This window comes from Tachyglossus aculeatus, chromosome 9 (assembly GCF_015852505.1).
Source record: "Tachyglossus aculeatus isolate mTacAcu1 chromosome 9, mTacAcu1.pri, whole genome shotgun sequence".
Taxonomy (NCBI): Eukaryota; Metazoa; Chordata; class Mammalia; order Monotremata; family Tachyglossidae; genus Tachyglossus; species Tachyglossus aculeatus.
Window position 1 is genome coordinate 59,449,152 of NC_052074.1, and position 17,587 is coordinate 59,466,738.

Sequence of the window (17,587 nt, forward strand, 5' to 3'; positions counted from 1 at the left end):
TTTCATCCCTTCCCAAATCACTTACCAAGTACTTTAACAACAATGGTATATTCCTTTTTACCACAGCTGTTCTCTAGTTTCAAGACATATTTTCCAGCATCGTATTTGTTGACATTTTCACAGCGTAGGAAAGTATCAAAATCTGTTGACTTGATGTCAAGACCGATCCTTTCTCTCAGGTTGGCGTTCTGCTTGGACCAGGTAATCCTGGGGGGAGGGCGTCCTCGCACGGGTACGTAAAGTCTCATGGTCACTCCCGCTCGGAGAATGAGGGTCTTTCTCAGATCGGCATCCAGATCTCCCTCGGGTGGAACTACAATTTTTCCAAAGAGAAGATGTAAAATTTTAAACCTCAAGAGTTTACAAGTATCCCCGAAATTCAAACATTCAAGTTCCCAACTTCTGAAATAACACCCTTTCTTCTCGGTCACCGGTGGATTGTTGCCCTTCTTCCCATACTCCCTCTTCTATTCTTTGCTGTGACTTACACAGTTTGTTGGGCTCCCTGTCTACAACCCCCTTCAGATTCAGACTTTTTTAGTCATTCTAATTCTAATTATGTAAACGTCCTCATCAATAACCTCAAATCATCTTGGCAAAGCCCTGTGCCTTATTTTCACTGGTACATTTTAATCCAGCTCCCCAAGCCAGTTTCCAATGCCCCAAAGATATTTCAAGACCTTGAGGAGGGTTGCCTTGTATATTTTTAAAGTTTGCTTTTTGTTAAATAGACTTTACAGGGAACAATGTTTTTTTTTGGTGGGGGCAAGAGGGGAGCCGGAGGGAAAAGCCAGTACTTACTCAGAATGTCCTTGGCAAAATGTTTGTCAGGCACATCACTGGGGTCACTGTAACCAATCTTATTGACAGCATAGACCCGGAACTGATATTCTGTGTTCTCCATCAGCCCAGTCACATCGAAGCGAGTTTTCTGCAGGTTCTTTGGCAAGTTGCACCTCACCCAGTTATCGGAGTCAGTTCTCTTGGCTTCCACCAGATAGCCAATGATGGGGCTGCCACCGTCATATGCTGGTTTACCCCAAGACAGACTTACAGAGCTGCGGGTTGTGTCCACCACCTTGGGGAAAGCAGGTGGACCCGGAGGATCTGAGAGTTGAAAATGATAGGAAGTGGTGATCAGTACAGCTTCTCACGGCTCAGAAGTCATCAAGACATAAGAAGAGGAACACACACATACACACACACACACAAAATCACTCTGAGGATTTAAGAAGTCTTACACTGAGGGTCACGGGCATACACTGCCTTGGATGCGTCGCTAGGTTTGCCAGGTCCAGCCTTATTCAGGGCTGTAACTCGAAACTCGTACTCGGTGCCTTCCTGGAGTCCAGTGGCCTTCACCGTTCTCTCGATGACAGGCTTCCGGTTGACCTTGGTCCAGTTGACAGCTTGGGTTTCCCGCTTCTCAAGCAAATAGCCGGTGATGGGCGAGCCGCCGTCGTCGGCCGGTGGTTTCCAGCTCACTGTCATGTGATCTTTGGTAATGTTGCTAATGACTGGAGGATCGCAGCGCCCGGGCACATCTGGAAAGGGGGATTTGCAAAGGGAATTTCACATTCTGTTGTAATTTTCAAAGAGTGAAATGTCAACTCAAAGCGTAACTGGGGGTTCTTACCAAAGGGGTTTTTAGCGACGACCGGTTCAGTCAAGATGGGGTCGCCGATGCCGTACTTATTTTCAGCACAGATCCGGAACTGGTATTCATGGCCTTCTATCAGTTTCTCCACCGTGCAGCTTGTGATTGGCACAGTTGCAGAGACCTGGGCCCAGTTGGGCCTGCTCGTTTCCCGCTTGTCTACAATGTAGTTGGTAATTTCCGAGCCGCCGTCTTCAAGAGGTGGCTCCCAGGAAAGCATGGCCCGATCGGAGTACATGCGGTTGATTTTTACAGAAGCTGGAGGACCGGGTTTGTCTGCAAAAGAGAGGCCCCACGAACCAAAGAAAAAAAAAACTTTAGTGCTGCTTTTGAACGAGCATGATTTCAAATCCTAAACATTTACCCTTTAAAAGCGCAAACTAGTGGCAAGAGTGACTCCCATAGGTTTGGGAGTCAGTGGACGTAGGTTCTAATCCTAGCTCTGCCATTTGTCTGCTGTGTGACCTTGGTCAAGTCACTTAACTTCTCTGTGCCTTAGTTACTTCATTTGTAAAATGGGGATTAAGACTGTGAAACCCATGTGGGACTGGGACTATGTCCAAACCGATTACCTTGCATCTGCCTCAGTGCTCAGAACAGTGCCTGGCACATAGTAAGTGCTTAACAAATTCCATAATAATAATAATAATGATAATAATACACATGTTACTTCCCTAAACTCTCCTTTTTCCCCACTTTAATCATTTGCCATTCTTGGAAAATGCTCAGTTTCCTTAGTAGAATCTTAACACAGATAAGACAATCAGTCCAAATATCTTTGGCTTACCCAATACTTTAAGCTTAATGGTAGCTGACTTGGAACCGCTTGCATTTTCAGCAGTAATTGTGTAATCTCCCGTCTCTTTTCTGTTCACGCTGAACAGCTCCAAAGTGCACAGGTTCCGCTTCGTGGTCATCTTTATGCCTTCAGCTGGCGTTAGGACTGTTTCTTCCTTCTTCCAAGAAGTGGTCGGCACAGGTTTACCAAACACGGTAGCATCCAGGCAAACATTGCTTCCAGCTTTTACAGTAAGTAATGACTTCATGGCCACGCTCAGTTCTATCCGGGGAGGAACTGCCGAAAGTCAGAGAAAAGGCGATTTTAACAATCTATTGAGGACTCAGGATATTAGGCTTCTTTTTCACAGGAGAGGATGCCAACCTGAGGAATATACATCCTCGAGGGGCCTGGTTCTTACCATTTTCGGCAATAACGGTCACTGGGTCGGAGGGTTCGGAAGGCATGCTGATGTTTACTGCGGTCTTGGCAATTGCTCTAAATTGATACTGGGCATTCTCTTCCAAACCAGTGGCCGTATACTCCTCCTGTGGGATCTGATGAGGTATGGAGTTGCAGCGTACCCACTTGTCACCAGGGAGCTTGCAGGCTTCGACGTAATAGCCGATAATTTTGCTGCCACCATCGTGCTTTGGTCGGGCCCAGACGAGCGATACTGAATTCTTGGTAACGTCGATAACTTCCGGCTTTCCAGGAGGATCTGGGCACAGACAACAGGAACCCATGGGGGTGAGTGGAAAGAGGAGCAAGTGGGGAATACTAGAAGTGTAGCAATGGACACCTCAGGAGAACAGTAGGTCGATGAAGCGATGTCAATAAAGCCACGGGCAAAGCTAACGCAATATTTCAACTTACCGATCGGCATTCTCGCCGTCACGTATTCCGTCGGCTTGCTGGGCAAGCTGGCTCCGGCTCGGTTCAGGGCATAGATTCTGAAGGTGTAATCTAGGCCTTCTATGAGGCCAGCACAAGGATATTCCATGGAACGGACAAGAGTGTCGTTAGCCTTCACCCACAGCAGACTGTTCCTTTCCTTGCGTTCAATGAGATAACCGGTAATGGGGCTACCGCCGTCACTATCTGGCTTGTCCCAGGCCACAAAAATGCAGTCTTTGTTGACTTTGGTGACCCTGGCATTTTTGGGTTCACTGGGAACATCTGGGAACAAAGAAAAGGCGATGGATGAGTCACTGCTTTCCTGTGCTGGCGGAAACAGAAACACGCCCCCCATTTAGAAATCCACATACCGAATGGGAACTTGGCCAGCATTTTATCAGAGTTCAGAGGCTCCGAAATGCCAAAACGGTTTTCCGCCCGGACCCGGAATATGTACTCTTGTCCCGGGATGAGTTTTCCAACCCGGCAGGATGTTTTTGTGACTGAAGCGAGGGCTGTCACCCAGTCTCCTCGGCTGACATCGCACTTCTCCACCACGTAATTGGTAATGCTGCTGCCCCCGTCCTCGAGGGGTATGTGCCAGGAGAGTGAGCAGGCATCAGCATCAATGTCCGTGATTGCAAAGGGCGGCTGCGGTGGGCCTGGGGCATCTGCATAAATGAAGAGAAATGACATCAGCATGGTGGGAGTGGTTATAAATGAAGGCTATGCAGCCAGTTACCTTGGTACCAGCTTCCTGTCTCCATGCTTAACTCACCCATGACTATCACTTTAGTTTTCTGAGTATCTACACCAGAACTGTTTTCCGCAGTGAGGCTGTAGTAACCGCTGTCTTTCCTGCTAACATCTTTCAGGATGAGGACTGCAGAGTTATCTGTCTTGTGCACTGCCAGGTGGCTGGATGTAACCACATCTTCATCTCCTTTCTTCCACTTGCAGATGGGATTGGGCTTTCCATATACGTAGGCTTCGATTCTCAGTTTCTTCCCAGCTTTGATGGTAACTTGCTCTGGCATGAGGATCTTGGGTGGCACTGAAAACGCAACAGAAATAACTGTGAGTCATCACTAGCACATAGGCTGCCCTGCCCTATTGGAGGATCCTCAATAAATTTGAAATTCTCTTAGGTTCTGGGGAACCTATTCTGTGACCTGAATCAAAATCCTCATTTATTTTTTTTTTCCCCAAGAGCTTAATCCGGATTGCATGGGTAACTGTAAAAACGCGACTCACACAACTGTTCTTTTGCTTCATACACTCCTTCAGTTTCTCTTGGCAGACTCACTCCAACGGCATTTCTGGCCACCACTCTAAATTTATATTTCTTCCCTTCCTTCAGGCCGGCGACAAGAAGGGTGAGGTCTTTCACAACGGAGTATTCCGTCCAGCGATCTGCGGGCTGTTCCTCTTCTCTATAGCTAATGATATAGCCATCAATTTTGGAACCTCCATCCCTCAGCGGAGGCAGCCAAGCTAGTGCGGCGCTGTTTTTCGTCATTTCAGTTACTTCCAGTTTCCTTGGTGGATCAGGCTCACCTAGAGGTAAGCACAAAAATGATTTCTCAAGTAACACAGGCAAAAGCCCCTTCTAGGTGAATGCTTTGTTCGATTAGCTTGGGTGCAACCGTTTATGATGACCTCAGTTCTGGCTGGGTCTAAAGTTACTCGAAGGTTTTGATTAAGCGTTTTGGAGCACTAACTTTCGCACCACGAGGTACGTAGCTGCAACACTGTGTGTCCACTGTCTTTCATGCTAACATCTTTCAGGATGAGGATTGCACAAAGCTGCAACATTGAGCATTCATTGCTGTGAGTTAATGCCCCTCCCAAAGTGGCGACCCAAATTACTTGTCTTTAACATTAGACAGTGGAAAGATCGGGTCCAAGTGTGATCCAGGAAGCCATGCCCTCTGGGCTCCATCAAGAGGATGGGAGGGGGAAACAGGGAGAGGTGAGTGACAGGAGCAGAATGCCACACCAGAAAGTAACTTTCACACCAGGAAGAGGCTCCTGGCCTCTTGGAATGAAGATTCATTCATTCATTCAATCATATTTATTGAGCGCTTCCTGTGTGCAGAGCACTGTACTAAGCGCTTGGGAAGTACAAGTTGGCAATATATAGAGATGGTCCCTACCCAACAACGGGCTCACAGTCTAGAAATGCATTGGATGCATTGGCTAATTCACCCTGGATCCTGCAAAGCCCTGGGGTGGCCTTGTAAAGTAGCAGGAATGATAGCAATGGACCGTAAGCTTATTGATGATGAGGGTATATGTTAAGCACTTACTATGTGCCAAGCACTGTTCTAAGTGCTGGGGTCGATACAAGGTAATCAGGTTGCCCCACGTGGGGCTCACAGACTTAATCCCCATTTTACCAAAGAGGTAACTGAGGCACAGAGAGGATAAGTGACTTGCCCAAAGTCACACAGCTGATAAGTGGCGGAGTGGGAATTAGAACCCATGACCTTTGACTCCTAAGCCTGTGCTCTTTCCACTAAGCCACGCTGCTAATTGAGGGCAGGGAACTTGTCTACCAATTCTGCTGTAGTGTACTCTCCCAAGGTCTTAGTACCATGCTCTTCGACACAGTGAGTGCTCAATAAATAGGACTGATTGACTGAATGAATGGAGGCCAGGCCAAAAGGTTTGAATTCTTTAGGTTTCTGCCAACTAGTCAATATGAATTTCAAGAGCCAAGCCTCTAGGTATCTTCATAATCATCTAAAAATCAGGTCGAAATAGGGAATCAGAGTTAAAGAGGCAAGACAATGCTTACTTAATGGATCTGAAGCCAGGATTGGTTTCTGAATGTCAGTGGGAACACCAGGACCGTATTCATTGACTGCAGTTACTCTGAAGAAATATTCGTTTCCGGGGACAAGATTGGTTACTTGGAAACTGGTTTTCTTGACTTCTGAAGCAACTGTTGACCACGTTTTTCTGTCAGCTTCACGTTTCTCCACAATATAATGAGTTACTTGGCTTCCACCGTCATTTTCAGGAGGTGCCCAAGAAACGTGGCATGAAGTTTTGGTGACATCTGAAACTTTTAAATCAGCTACAGGTCCAGGAGTGTCTGAAAAACAAAATCATAAGTCCAGGTGTATTCCTCTTCTTGCCATTCTTATTCAACTCACTGCCATTTAGGCCCTAGGAAGAGGGTCGGGGGAGATATGCTTGATTACTCACCAAGGACTCTGACATTCACAAAGACAGCCTTTTCTCCAGCCGGGTTCACCAGTGTCAAGGAATATTTGCCCGAGTCGTCTCTGGTAGAATTCGGGATGACGAGGAAGGCCATGGTGTCGACCAAATCGACTTGTCCCTTCCTGATCACGTTATCCACCCCCACTCTCCGCCAAGTAACTTTGGGTGCTGGCCGCCCTCTCACAATAGCAAAAAGTCTAATGGGGCACCCTGCTCTGACGGTGACCAGCTTTCTCATACTGGCATCCAAGTCGATCTCTGGGGGTTCTGAAAAACCAAAGTCAAGATGGTCAATCAGTTATGAGACTGTGAAAGAAAACACGGTGAGCACAAAAGTGAATAAATTGGGGATCAATCCCCAGGGAAGTAAAAACATTACCAAGTATTTCTTTGGGAGAAATGGCATCCTTCAGTTCCGCAGGGCGTCCAATGCCCACTTGGTTTTGGGCGCAAACTCTGAACTCATATTCTTGTTTTTCCTCCAAGCTGGTGGCCGTAAATTCCGGATGAATAAGTTGTGCCGCAGCACTGCACCTCTTCCAGCCTTCATCAGGAGATGCATCTTCCCTTTTGGGCCGCATTTCCACAACGTACCCAATTATTGGAGCCCCACCATCATAGACTGGTTTCCCCCATTTGAGAGTAATGGAACTCTTGGTGGTATCAACGACCCTCAGGTTGGTTGGAGGACCAGGGGGTTCTGTAAATGAAGGCGTATTTTAAGAAATTAAGCAAAAGTGACAAGAGATCGGCTAAGTAAAAATATCTACGCAGTCAACTCCTATGTGGGCCTCGGTATCTAATCCATAGTGTTTGCTTCTTTCTCTGTTCTCTGCTGCCAGTCTTTCAAGCGCCTAAATGGCACAGGGAAAGGGAGAGGAAGTAGAACTCCAGTAAATTGATTTTCTAATAGGAATAATAACTATGGTAATTGTTAAGTGCTTACTATGTACTAAGCACTGGGGTGGATACAAGTAGATCGGGCTGGACCCAGTCCCTGTCCCATATGGGGCTTACAAGTCTCAATCCCCATTTTACAGATGAGATAACTGAGGTACAGAGAAGTGAAGTGACTTGCCCAAGGTCACACAGCAGGCGATTGGTGGAGCCGGGATTAGAACCCATCACCTTCTGAATTGCAGGCCCGCGCTCCGTCCACTATGCCATGCTGCTTTTCTACTCATTAATGTAGGATTTGGCTGGGAACGAGATTGAAACTGTGGGCCCAGTAGAGGGTTTTTTTTTTTTAGGACTATCTTTTATGCATGTTCTCTCTGCCCTCCATTAGCAAAGCAAAATTAACAATAGGTGTAAGGGGTTTGAGAGTACAGTACCTATTGGGTCTTTCGCCACTACCGGTCTGGATGGAAAACTGGGTTCTCCTACTCCGATTTCATTTTCGGCCTTGACCCGGAACTGGTATTCATGCCCCGGGATGAGATTTTGAACTTTCATACGTCTTTCTGGAATTGCGGTTTTTGTGACAGGAACCCATCGTATCGCGTGTTTTTCCTTTTTCTCCAGAATGTAACCCGTGATAGACTTGCCACCATCATATTCCGGCGGGTTCCACACCACAGTCATCTCCTCTTTGCCCACCTTCGTTACTTCAGGTGGATCTGGACGGCCCGGACAACTGAACTTGGTTTTAGCAACCATCGGCTTGCTCTCTGTGGGAGGGCCAGTCCCTATCTTGTTCTCTGCCCGGACTCTGAAAATATATTCATTTCCTTCTATGAGGTGGGTGACAGTTGCACTGGGTGTTAGAACGGCAGCGGAGTAGGTTGACCAAACCATGCGTTTGCTCTCACACTTTTCTAAAATGTAATTTTGAATCTCACAGCCGCCATCGTCTTCAGGAGGGTCCCAGTGGATTTTACACCTGTCGCTCGAGATGTCCGAGATCTTCAGATTCCTTACGGGCCCGGGTTTGTCCAAAACATTCACGGTAGCATAGGCGGTGAAACTGCCAGCCGTGTTAGTTGCCGTAACCACATATTTGCCGCCGTCACTTCGCTTTGCTTTGGTGAGGCTAAACTTAGATGACTCAGAACTTGTGTCGATTTGGGCCCTGGGAGATCGGGTTATATCTGTCGCATCTTTGTCCTTGGTCCATGAGACTTCTGGAAACGGTTTTCCTCTAACTCCGGCTTCCAGCCTAATCGTTTCTCCGGCCTTCACGGTCAATACTCCGGCTAGTTTCAGCTCAAGCACTGGTTTCTGTAAGTCTTCCTTCACAACAACTTCCTCTGTTGTTACCCAATCACTTTCCCCTCCTTCATTCTTTGTCTGAACTCTGAACTGGTAAATCTGGTTTTCCATACACTTGTCAACCATGTAGTGGGTTTCTTTAATACTGCCCTTGTGGACTCTCTCCCACTCATCTGAGCCTTTCAGTCGCCTCTCGACGTGGTAAGATAAATTGGGGCTGCCACCATCATAATCTGGTCTCCTCCACTTCAGGTGGACGAATGTTTTGCCTTTTTCAGCAATATGCAGGTTTTCAGGCTCCCCGGGCCTGTCGATCGGGTTAATAGCCAGAACTGGTGTTTTTGTTTCAACCGTCGGCCCTACTCCAACTTTGTTCTCTGCGCAAACGCGGAAGAAGTATTCATTGTTGGCTAAGAGGTTGGCTTTGATTAATCGTTTAGTGACATCCGAGGAGACAATGGACCACCCTCTTTGGTTCGGTTTACGATATTCTACTATAAAATTGGTGATTTCAGAACCACCATTATCTAGTGGGTTTTCCCAGGAAACTGTACAATTCTCCTTGGTCACATTGGTAACCTTCAAATTCTGGCAGGGCCCTGGTCTGTCGAGGACATTAACGACGGCCGTGCCCTGTGCATGTCCACTGCTGTTCTTTGCCGAAATGATGTATTTGCCGTGATCGGTCCTCACGGCTTCTTTAATGAGCAACTCGGTGAGCGGTAATTCCTTAATCAGGTCAACACGTTTTTCTTTGACCAGTACTTTGCCTTCCTTGGTCCACGTGATGTCTGGTTCCGGCCTGCCTTTCACTCGAGCGGTGATGCGGATGTTCTGGCCTACGCGGACCGTGATCACGTCCCGGCAGGTCACGTCGAGTTCGACTTCCGGGGGATGGAGAATGTCTTTGGCGAGCACAGATTCTGGGAGCTCTCTGGGCTCTCCCTCCCCGACGATGTTCGCCGCTTTGATGCGGAATCGATACTCATTGCCTTCAATAAGGCCCGGTACCCTGTAAGCGCACTGCCTGATGAGCTCATCTTTATTAATTCTCTCCCACTGTGCCTTTCCAGGTTTCTGGCATTCCACAATATAGCCCAGGATAGGGCTGCCGCCATCACTGAGTGGCTTTGTCCACACTAGATCGGCTGTCTCTTTGGTCTTGTCTTTCAGTTTGGGATTGATGGGCGGACCAGGTGGTTTTAAGGGCCGGCAGGCTTTTATCGGGTCAGAACTTGGCGACGGATTGCTTAGGCCGGCGAGGTTTTCGGCAAATACCCGGAATTCATACGTATTTCCCTCGTAGAGTCCGGTTACTCTGAATTTCAGGTCAGCCACCGGTGTCTTGTTGACGCGCACCCATTTCCCGGTCAGTTCTCGACGCTCGATGTAGTAGCCGGTTATCGGGCTGCCACCGTCAGATTTTGGCAGGGTCCAAGACACCGTTGCAGCACTTTCGGTGATGTCCGTCACCACTGGTTTGCCAGGTGGAGATGGGGGGTTGAACTTATGTTTAGCAACAGTAGGCGTAGAGTCGAGGGGCGCACCGATGCCCATCTTATTTTCTGCTCGAACTCGGAAGATGTATTCGCAGCCTTTTTGTAGATGGGGGATCTTAAGCTTCGTCTTACTGCTTCCTGTAGAGACGACGCCCCAAGTGTCTTTCTTGGATTCCTTTTTCTCAACAATGTAGTTGATCACGGGTGATCCACCATCATCCTTGGGTGGTAGCCAGGAGATAACCATGTAATCAGGGGTTATGTCAAGTATGTTAATGGGACCAGTTGGGGGACCAGGCACATCCAAGACTGTAAGATGGGCGGCCACGGTTTTGCTGCCGGCTGCGTTGGAGGCGGTAATTTGATATTCCCCTGTGTCTCTCCTGACACAGTTTTTAATAGTGAGTACTGATGAGTAGCTGTCAGTTTCCACGGTGTAGTTTCCTTCGGTTGTAATTTCACTCCCGTCGGTTGTCCATTTCGCAGTGGGAACAGGCACGCCTCTTATGATGGCAGGGAATCTTACGGTGCTACCAGCTTTCACCACCAGGCCTTCGATTAATTTCACGTCTATTTCTACAAAAGGAGGTACTGGAAAATAATAATAATAAAAACACTTAGAAATTAACAATTCAATCTTCAGGAAGAAAATCCTGAAAAAAGATATGCAATAAATCTTCGATCCGTTACCTAGTTTTTCTTGACACTCTATTGGAATAGTTGTGTCCGGGAGCCCAAGCCCCACAATGTTCTGAGCTTTTACTCGGAATCTGTAAACCTTTCCCTGTGTGAGACCAGTCACCACACAGTTTAAGTCAGTGACTGTCTTGAACTTAATCCAATCCTGGGTGCCGTCTTCTTGATATTCCACCAGGTAGCCTGTGATTGGAGACCCACCATCACGATCCGGCTTATTCCAAACCAGGGAAACTTCTGTCTTGTCAACATCCACATGATGCAAATCCTTAGGCGGTCCTGGGGGATCTTTTCAAGAGGAAGGAAGGTAGGATGAGTAAGTTGATTGACAACAAAAAAACCCAGGATGATAAAAAAAAACCATGTTAAATTTACACCCGGAGGCTACTTACGGAGAGGATCTATAGCCTTGATGGGTTTAGGTGTTTCAACAAATGGACCACGACCATACTGGTTCTCTGCAGCCACACGGAAGAGATACTGATTGCCTTCTGTGAGATGTTTAGCCATGTGGCTCTTTTTCTTGGATGTAGTTGAAAGAGGTAACCACTGGGCACTTGCAACATCTCTTCTTTCTACCACATAGTTTGTAATAACTGACCCACCATCATCCAGTGGCTCTTTCCAAGTGAGGTAGCAAGAATCTTTTCGGATCTCACTGACTTCCAGGTCTCTAGGTGGCCCAGGTTTATCTGAGAATTTCAAGAGAATAAAATCAGGGAAACTTCTCAAGTCAAATTTTCCAAAGCTCCCCAAATTCAGAATGAAGCGATCGTGGCCCCCAAACAATGTATTACCTAATACGACAACTTTTACTGAAACAGTCTTTGAGCCGGCTGGGTTCTCAACCGTCAATGAATAAATCCCACCATCCTCGTGGACGGAATTACGAATCTCGAGTTTACTACCAACAGGGGTGACCTCAATGTCTGCTCGAGTTGGGACTTCTCTTTCCTCTTTTTTCCAAGTTACTTTTGGGAATGGAACGCCTTTGATGATGGCACTAAGCCTTAAGGTATCGCCGACCTTTATGTGTTGTTCTCTTGCCATATTAGCATCAAGTATTAACTCAGGAGGTTCTATAAGAAAGATGACAATTGTATTCATTTGGAAGGATTCTTTTGGTGAATACAGTGTTTATAATATGTGGTTGTATTTTACTTACCAAGTCTGTCCCTTACGAGAACTGGTTCAGGCACATTAGCCGGGTCTGATTCCCCTGCTGCGTTGACCGCCATCACTCGGAATTTATAGGACTGTCCATCCCTAAGGCCAGTGACTTTGTATTTAGTATCAGGGCACGATTCAGGAGTGTGGTTGGCCCTTTTCCACCCTTCATCTCCAACTTTCTGGTACTCCACAATGTACCCCAGAATCTTGCTCTTGCCATCGTGACGTGGTGGTTGCCAAGTTAAATCAACCGAATTTTTAGTTGTATCGATGGCTTCAGGATTGATAGGAGGGCTGGGTTTACCTAATTAAGAAAGCAAAAATCCACCAAGAAGTTTTAAGAAATATTACCAGAAAGAAAAAAGTAAAACAAACAATGTGAAAGAGAACTACTTTAGGACGTACTGATCGGATCTCTGGCGAACACTGGCTTGGATGGTGGACTTGGGTCACCGACCCCAATTTCATTTTCGGCCGAGACTCGGAATTCATATTGACATCCTTCCAGGAGATCTGGTACCCTGAATTTGGTGTTTGGATGAATAGGCTCCCTGGAGACTCTAACCCATTGCTTAGATTTAGTCTCCTTCTTTTCTACAATGTAAGTGGTGATAGGCTTGCCCCCGTCATACGGTTTGTTCCAGTTCACCAAGGCAGAGTCTTTGGTAACTTCTGTGATAATAGGTTGATCAGGTGCAGCGGGAACACCTAAAAAAAAAAAAAGGCCAAGGGGGTTTCAAAATGTGTTCCTATCATCACCGATTCGGAAATAATTGAAATCTTGGAGGACAATCAAACGACATACTGAAGCGATCCTTGGCTTTCATCGCATCAGATACGAGGGGATCACTTATGCCATAAAGATTTTCAGCATAGATGCGAATGAGGTAGTCCTTTCCTTCAAGCAGTTTGGGCACTTTGCATGTTGTATTGGCACTGGCAGATGATACCGGCATCCAGACGTCTCTACTCATGTCTTTCTTCTCAATGATATAATTGGTAATTTCGCTGCCTCCGTCATCCAGGGGAGGTTTCCAGGAGATAATCATGTGATCTTTGTGTACTTCATCAAAAATAACAGGTCCAACTGGAGGTCCAGGACGGTCTGGAGAGAAAAAAATATCACCATATGGATCGTGCTTTCTCTTGACATTTTAATGAGCAGGATGGCTTGTTTCAACTCTTACTTAAGGACACTTACCAACAACGGTAACTTGGCAGACACCTTTCCTAGATCCTGTACTATTTTCCACCACTACACAGTATTTGCCAGAGTCTCCACGTTTGGCTTTGACTTTGGTAAGAGACAGCGTTGCTGGAGTGGTTTTAATTTCTGTCCGTTCGTCTTCCAACACATCGGCCTCATCTTTCGACCAAGTAACCTTGGGTTTGGGTTTGCCTGAGTAACGGCCGGTTAGGGCAAAAGCTTCACCAACTCGAACTATAAGCTTATCCCTGAAGTCCAGTTCCAGCGTTGGAGGAGCTAAACACATAATTTTAACAGTCAGATATACGAACGGATGGCAGAATACTGGAAAATGTCAAATGATACAAGAAAACAACATGAGACCCGTACCGAGTTCATCCTTGCAGGTGATTGGGTTGGTGCAAAACGAGGGCTTGCCTTGCCCGACGATATTGACTGCGCTTACACGGAACTCATAAGTGTCTCCTTCTTTCAAGCCTTTCACAGTGTATTTTCTGCTAAGCAAGTTATCCTTTGTAACTTTGTGGAACTTATCGCTTCCGATGAGACGGCTTTCTAGTACATAGTTAATGATTTCTGATCCTCCATCATATTTGGGCGGGTTCCAGGTCAAAGAAACAGAGCTTTTGGTAACTTCTTTGACTTCCAGATCTTCTGGACGCTCAGGAACAGCTGTGAGTGAAGGCAGGGAATGAAATATTAAAAACGGTTTTTGGCTGGCACTGTGGTAATAATGATAATAATAATGATGGCATTTATTAAGCACTTACTATGTGTAAAGCACTGTTCTAAGCACTGGGGAGGTTACAAGGTGATCAGGTTGTCCCACGGGGGGCTCACAGTCTTAACCCCCATTTTACATTTGAGGGAACTGAGGCACAGAGAACTTAAGTGACTTGCCCAAAGTCACACAGCTGACAATTGGCAGAGCCGGGTTTGAACCCCTGACCTCTGACTTCCACTGAGCCACGCTGCTTCCCCAATGTCCTGTACACTTCTTCTAGAGGACTCCATTTGAATAGTAGATATGTTTGCTCTTTTACAATAATAATAATAAAGCATAACTACCATTTGTTAAGTGCTTACTATCTGCTGGGGTAGAAACAATATATTAAGATTGGACGCAATCCCTGACTCATACGGGGTTCACAGACCGGGGGGACAATCAGATATTTAACCTCCATTTTATAGATGAGGAAACTGAGGTACAGAGAAGTTAAATGACTTGACCAGGGTCAAATAGCAGGCAACTGGTGAAGCTGGGATTAAGCTCTGGGTCTCCTGCATCTCAGTCCAGTAGGTCACAATAAGAAAATTACCAATAACATAGTCTAGCAAAATGTTTTTATCAGGACCAGATGAAGAAGGAAAGGCAGGCAAAATCAAAATTGATTTCATATACTCAAAAAGTTTTTCATAAACATAAGGAATGATTAAAGATCCAATGAAACAAGTATACTTACTTATTGGATCTCTGATGACGAGCTCATTCAGAGTCTCGACGAACGGGCCCATGCCAATGCTGTTTTCAGCTGCAACGCGGAAAAAGTATGCTTTGCCTTGTATTAGACCCTGGACCGTAGCGTTCTGTCTCGTGACCGTGTACGATACTGGTGTCCACGCCTTTCGGTCAGCTTCGCGCTTTTCAACGACATAATTAGTGATCGGAGATCCACCATCATCTTCCGGAGAAAACCATGTCAGCTTGCAGGAATCATTAGTTAGATTCTCCGAAAGGAAGGGAATACCAACCGGTCCAGGTACGTCTGGGAGTGAAAGGAAAAAGAACAACTTAGCTCATCTAAAGGACTTGGGAGTTCATTCATTCATTCAACCGTATTTATTGAGCGCTTACTGTGTGCAGAGCACTGTACTAAGCGCTTGGGAAGTACAAGTTGGCAACATATACAGACGGTCCCTACCCGACACCGGGCTCGCAGACTAGAAGGGGGAGACAGATAACAAAACAAAACATATTGACAAAATCAAATAAATAGAATAGTAAAATAAATAGAATAGTAAAATAATAATAATAATTGACCCTGCCTGCCCAGTACTAGGTAGTCCCTGGTCTCAGACAGAGAAAATTAAAGCTGTAATAATAATAAAAAAATGACAGGAAGAGAATTCAAATGGAGCTTCCAAATGAAACTTCTTACGAATGATATCAAATGAATGAGAGGGAGGTCAGAGAGAAAAAATGACTCATTACAATCATAATTATGGTATTTGTTAAGCTCTTACTATGTGCCAGGCTCTGTACTAAGCACTGGGGTGGATACAAGCAAATCAGGTTGGACACAGTCCCTGACCCACGCAGGGCTCACAGTCTCAATCCCCATTTTATAGATGAGGTAACTGAGGCACAGAGAAGTCAAGTAACTTGCCCAAGGTCACAGAGCAGACAAGTGGCAGATCCGGGATTGGAATCCATGACCTTTCGACTTCCAGGCTTGTGCTTTATCCACTACTATATGGATGATCCAAATCCACTGGTGCTTCACTAGCCTCTCCTGAAGGATCGTCAACTACAGTTATGGTATTCTCATTCAGTTTCAGGTTTGGGTCTACACACGTTAATCCTTTCGGGAACTTCACAGCAATTTTTACTACCATACTACAAACCAATCTGCACACTTTGCTCCTCTAATGCCAATCTACTTTCTGTACCTCTATCTCATCTACCTTGCCACCACCCTCTTTCTTCTGGCCCAGAACTCTCTCCCACTTCATATCGGACAGTCCACCACTCTCCCCACCTTAAAACCCCTCATCTCCTCCAAAAGGCCTTCCCTAAGCTTTCATTTCCCCTATCTGCTCTTCTGTTTGGGAAACGTGCTTGGCTGTATTCCCTTTAAGCACCTGATAATCACCCCATCCCCAGGGCATTTATGTACATATCTATACTATTTCCCCTATCTGTAATTTTTAAAATGTCTCTCTCCCCTTGAGTTCTTTAGGGTCAGGGATCACGTCTCACAATTCTATTGCACTGCTTGCTCCCAAGCTCTTACACTGCAAGCGGTATGTGCTCAAATACCATTGATGGATTGATACATGTCGGGGGTAATCCTTAAATATTTAACTGTTTTAGGAAAACATTATGGAATGAATACATCTAAGATTCATTTACCTAATACGTCCACAATTATTGTCTTCTTCCTTTCTCCCGCTGCATTTTTAGCAACAAGAGAATAGACCCCTTGATGACTTCTCTTGCAGTTCTTAATGACCATAGATGAACTGATCGCTGTTTCTTCAATTTTGGCTTCTTCTGGTAGAGCTCTTTCATTCATGCTCCAAGTGACTGTTGGAGTTGGCTTTCCTGAAACATAAGCTATGATCCGGATCACTCCGCCAGCATGGACCACAATTCTGTCCTTGACGCTGGCATCCAGAAGAAGGTCAGGAGCAACTGGAAAAGTTAAAAAAAAAAACCAAAAAACAAAAACGGTAAGTACGTTTCTCCGCTTTCCATTAGAATGACAAAAATATTTAAAGTGCATGTGATTAATTACCAATTCTGTCCTTCATTTCAATAACTTCAGTAGCTTCTCCAGGTTCTCCAATGCCAGCAATGTTAATTGCTCTAACTCTAAATCTGTAGAATGCACCTTCTTTTAATTCTGGTATTACAAGTTTTGTTCCTCTCACTTCTTTATCTTTTGCCTGGAAAAAAACCAGCAGGCCACCAGACATGTCAGCATCATTATAACATAAGCAATCAAGCACTCAGTCCTTCCCTATGGGGCAGGTCACCAACGAGCTGGACTGCTCTTCTCTTAATTTGAAAAATTGCTTTTTCATTATGCAAGGAGCTTAAATTCCAAAAGACTAAATGGTAAAAGTGAGTGGAATGGGATGGCTGGTTTAACATTTTTGAAGTCATTTGTGATGGTATTTGTTAAGTGCTTACTATGTGTCAGGAATTGTACTAAGAGCTGGGGTGGATACGAGCTAATCAGGTTGGATATGATCCATGTCCCACATGAGGCTCACAGCCTTAATCCCCATTTTAAAGATGAGGTAATTGAGGCACAGAGAAATTAAGTGACAAGGTCAGGGTCACATAGCAGACAAGGGGCAGACCAGGGATTAGAACACAGATCCTCTGATTTTTAGGCCTATGCTCTATCCATTATTCTTCCTCAATTTCCCCTTGGTCCCATGGAAGGGGAGAATCAGTTGCACTAGGCTTGGGTGCCTTGCCTCAATTAATGCTGGTGGGATAGTTGAGGCTC

The 17,587-nt window shown here is 45.8% G+C and overlaps 1 protein-coding gene across 1 annotated transcript in view; it reads right to left on the reverse strand.

Moving 5' to 3' along the window:
- The window catches only part of TTN (titin), a 326,517-nt gene that overhangs the window by 60,081 nt on the left and 248,849 nt on the right, over positions 1-17,587 (reverse strand). Inside the window, exons 122-146 of the mRNA XM_038751738.1 lie at positions 16,865-17,015; positions 16,480-16,761; positions 14,810-15,112; positions 13,716-14,018; positions 13,341-13,622; positions 12,945-13,244; positions 12,545-12,847; positions 12,135-12,443; positions 11,767-12,048; positions 11,362-11,661; positions 10,964-11,257; positions 7,898-10,864; positions 6,943-7,263; positions 6,546-6,830; positions 6,133-6,432; positions 4,587-4,889; positions 4,111-4,386; positions 3,704-4,003; positions 3,312-3,614; positions 2,857-3,156; positions 2,445-2,732; positions 1,637-1,933; positions 1,242-1,544; positions 802-1,107; positions 26-313 (exon numbers count right to left, since the gene is read on the reverse strand). Coding sequence (XP_038607666.1) covers positions 26-313; positions 802-1,107; positions 1,242-1,544; positions 1,637-1,933; positions 2,445-2,732; positions 2,857-3,156; positions 3,312-3,614; positions 3,704-4,003; positions 4,111-4,386; positions 4,587-4,889; positions 6,133-6,432; positions 6,546-6,830; positions 6,943-7,263; positions 7,898-10,864; positions 10,964-11,257; positions 11,362-11,661; positions 11,767-12,048; positions 12,135-12,443; positions 12,545-12,847; positions 12,945-13,244; positions 13,341-13,622; positions 13,716-14,018; positions 14,810-15,112; positions 16,480-16,761; positions 16,865-17,015 — 9,946 coding nt within the window. The remainder of the gene's footprint in view (positions 1-25; positions 314-801; positions 1,108-1,241; positions 1,545-1,636; positions 1,934-2,444; positions 2,733-2,856; positions 3,157-3,311; positions 3,615-3,703; positions 4,004-4,110; positions 4,387-4,586; positions 4,890-6,132; positions 6,433-6,545; positions 6,831-6,942; positions 7,264-7,897; positions 10,865-10,963; positions 11,258-11,361; positions 11,662-11,766; positions 12,049-12,134; positions 12,444-12,544; positions 12,848-12,944; positions 13,245-13,340; positions 13,623-13,715; positions 14,019-14,809; positions 15,113-16,479; positions 16,762-16,864; positions 17,016-17,587) is intronic.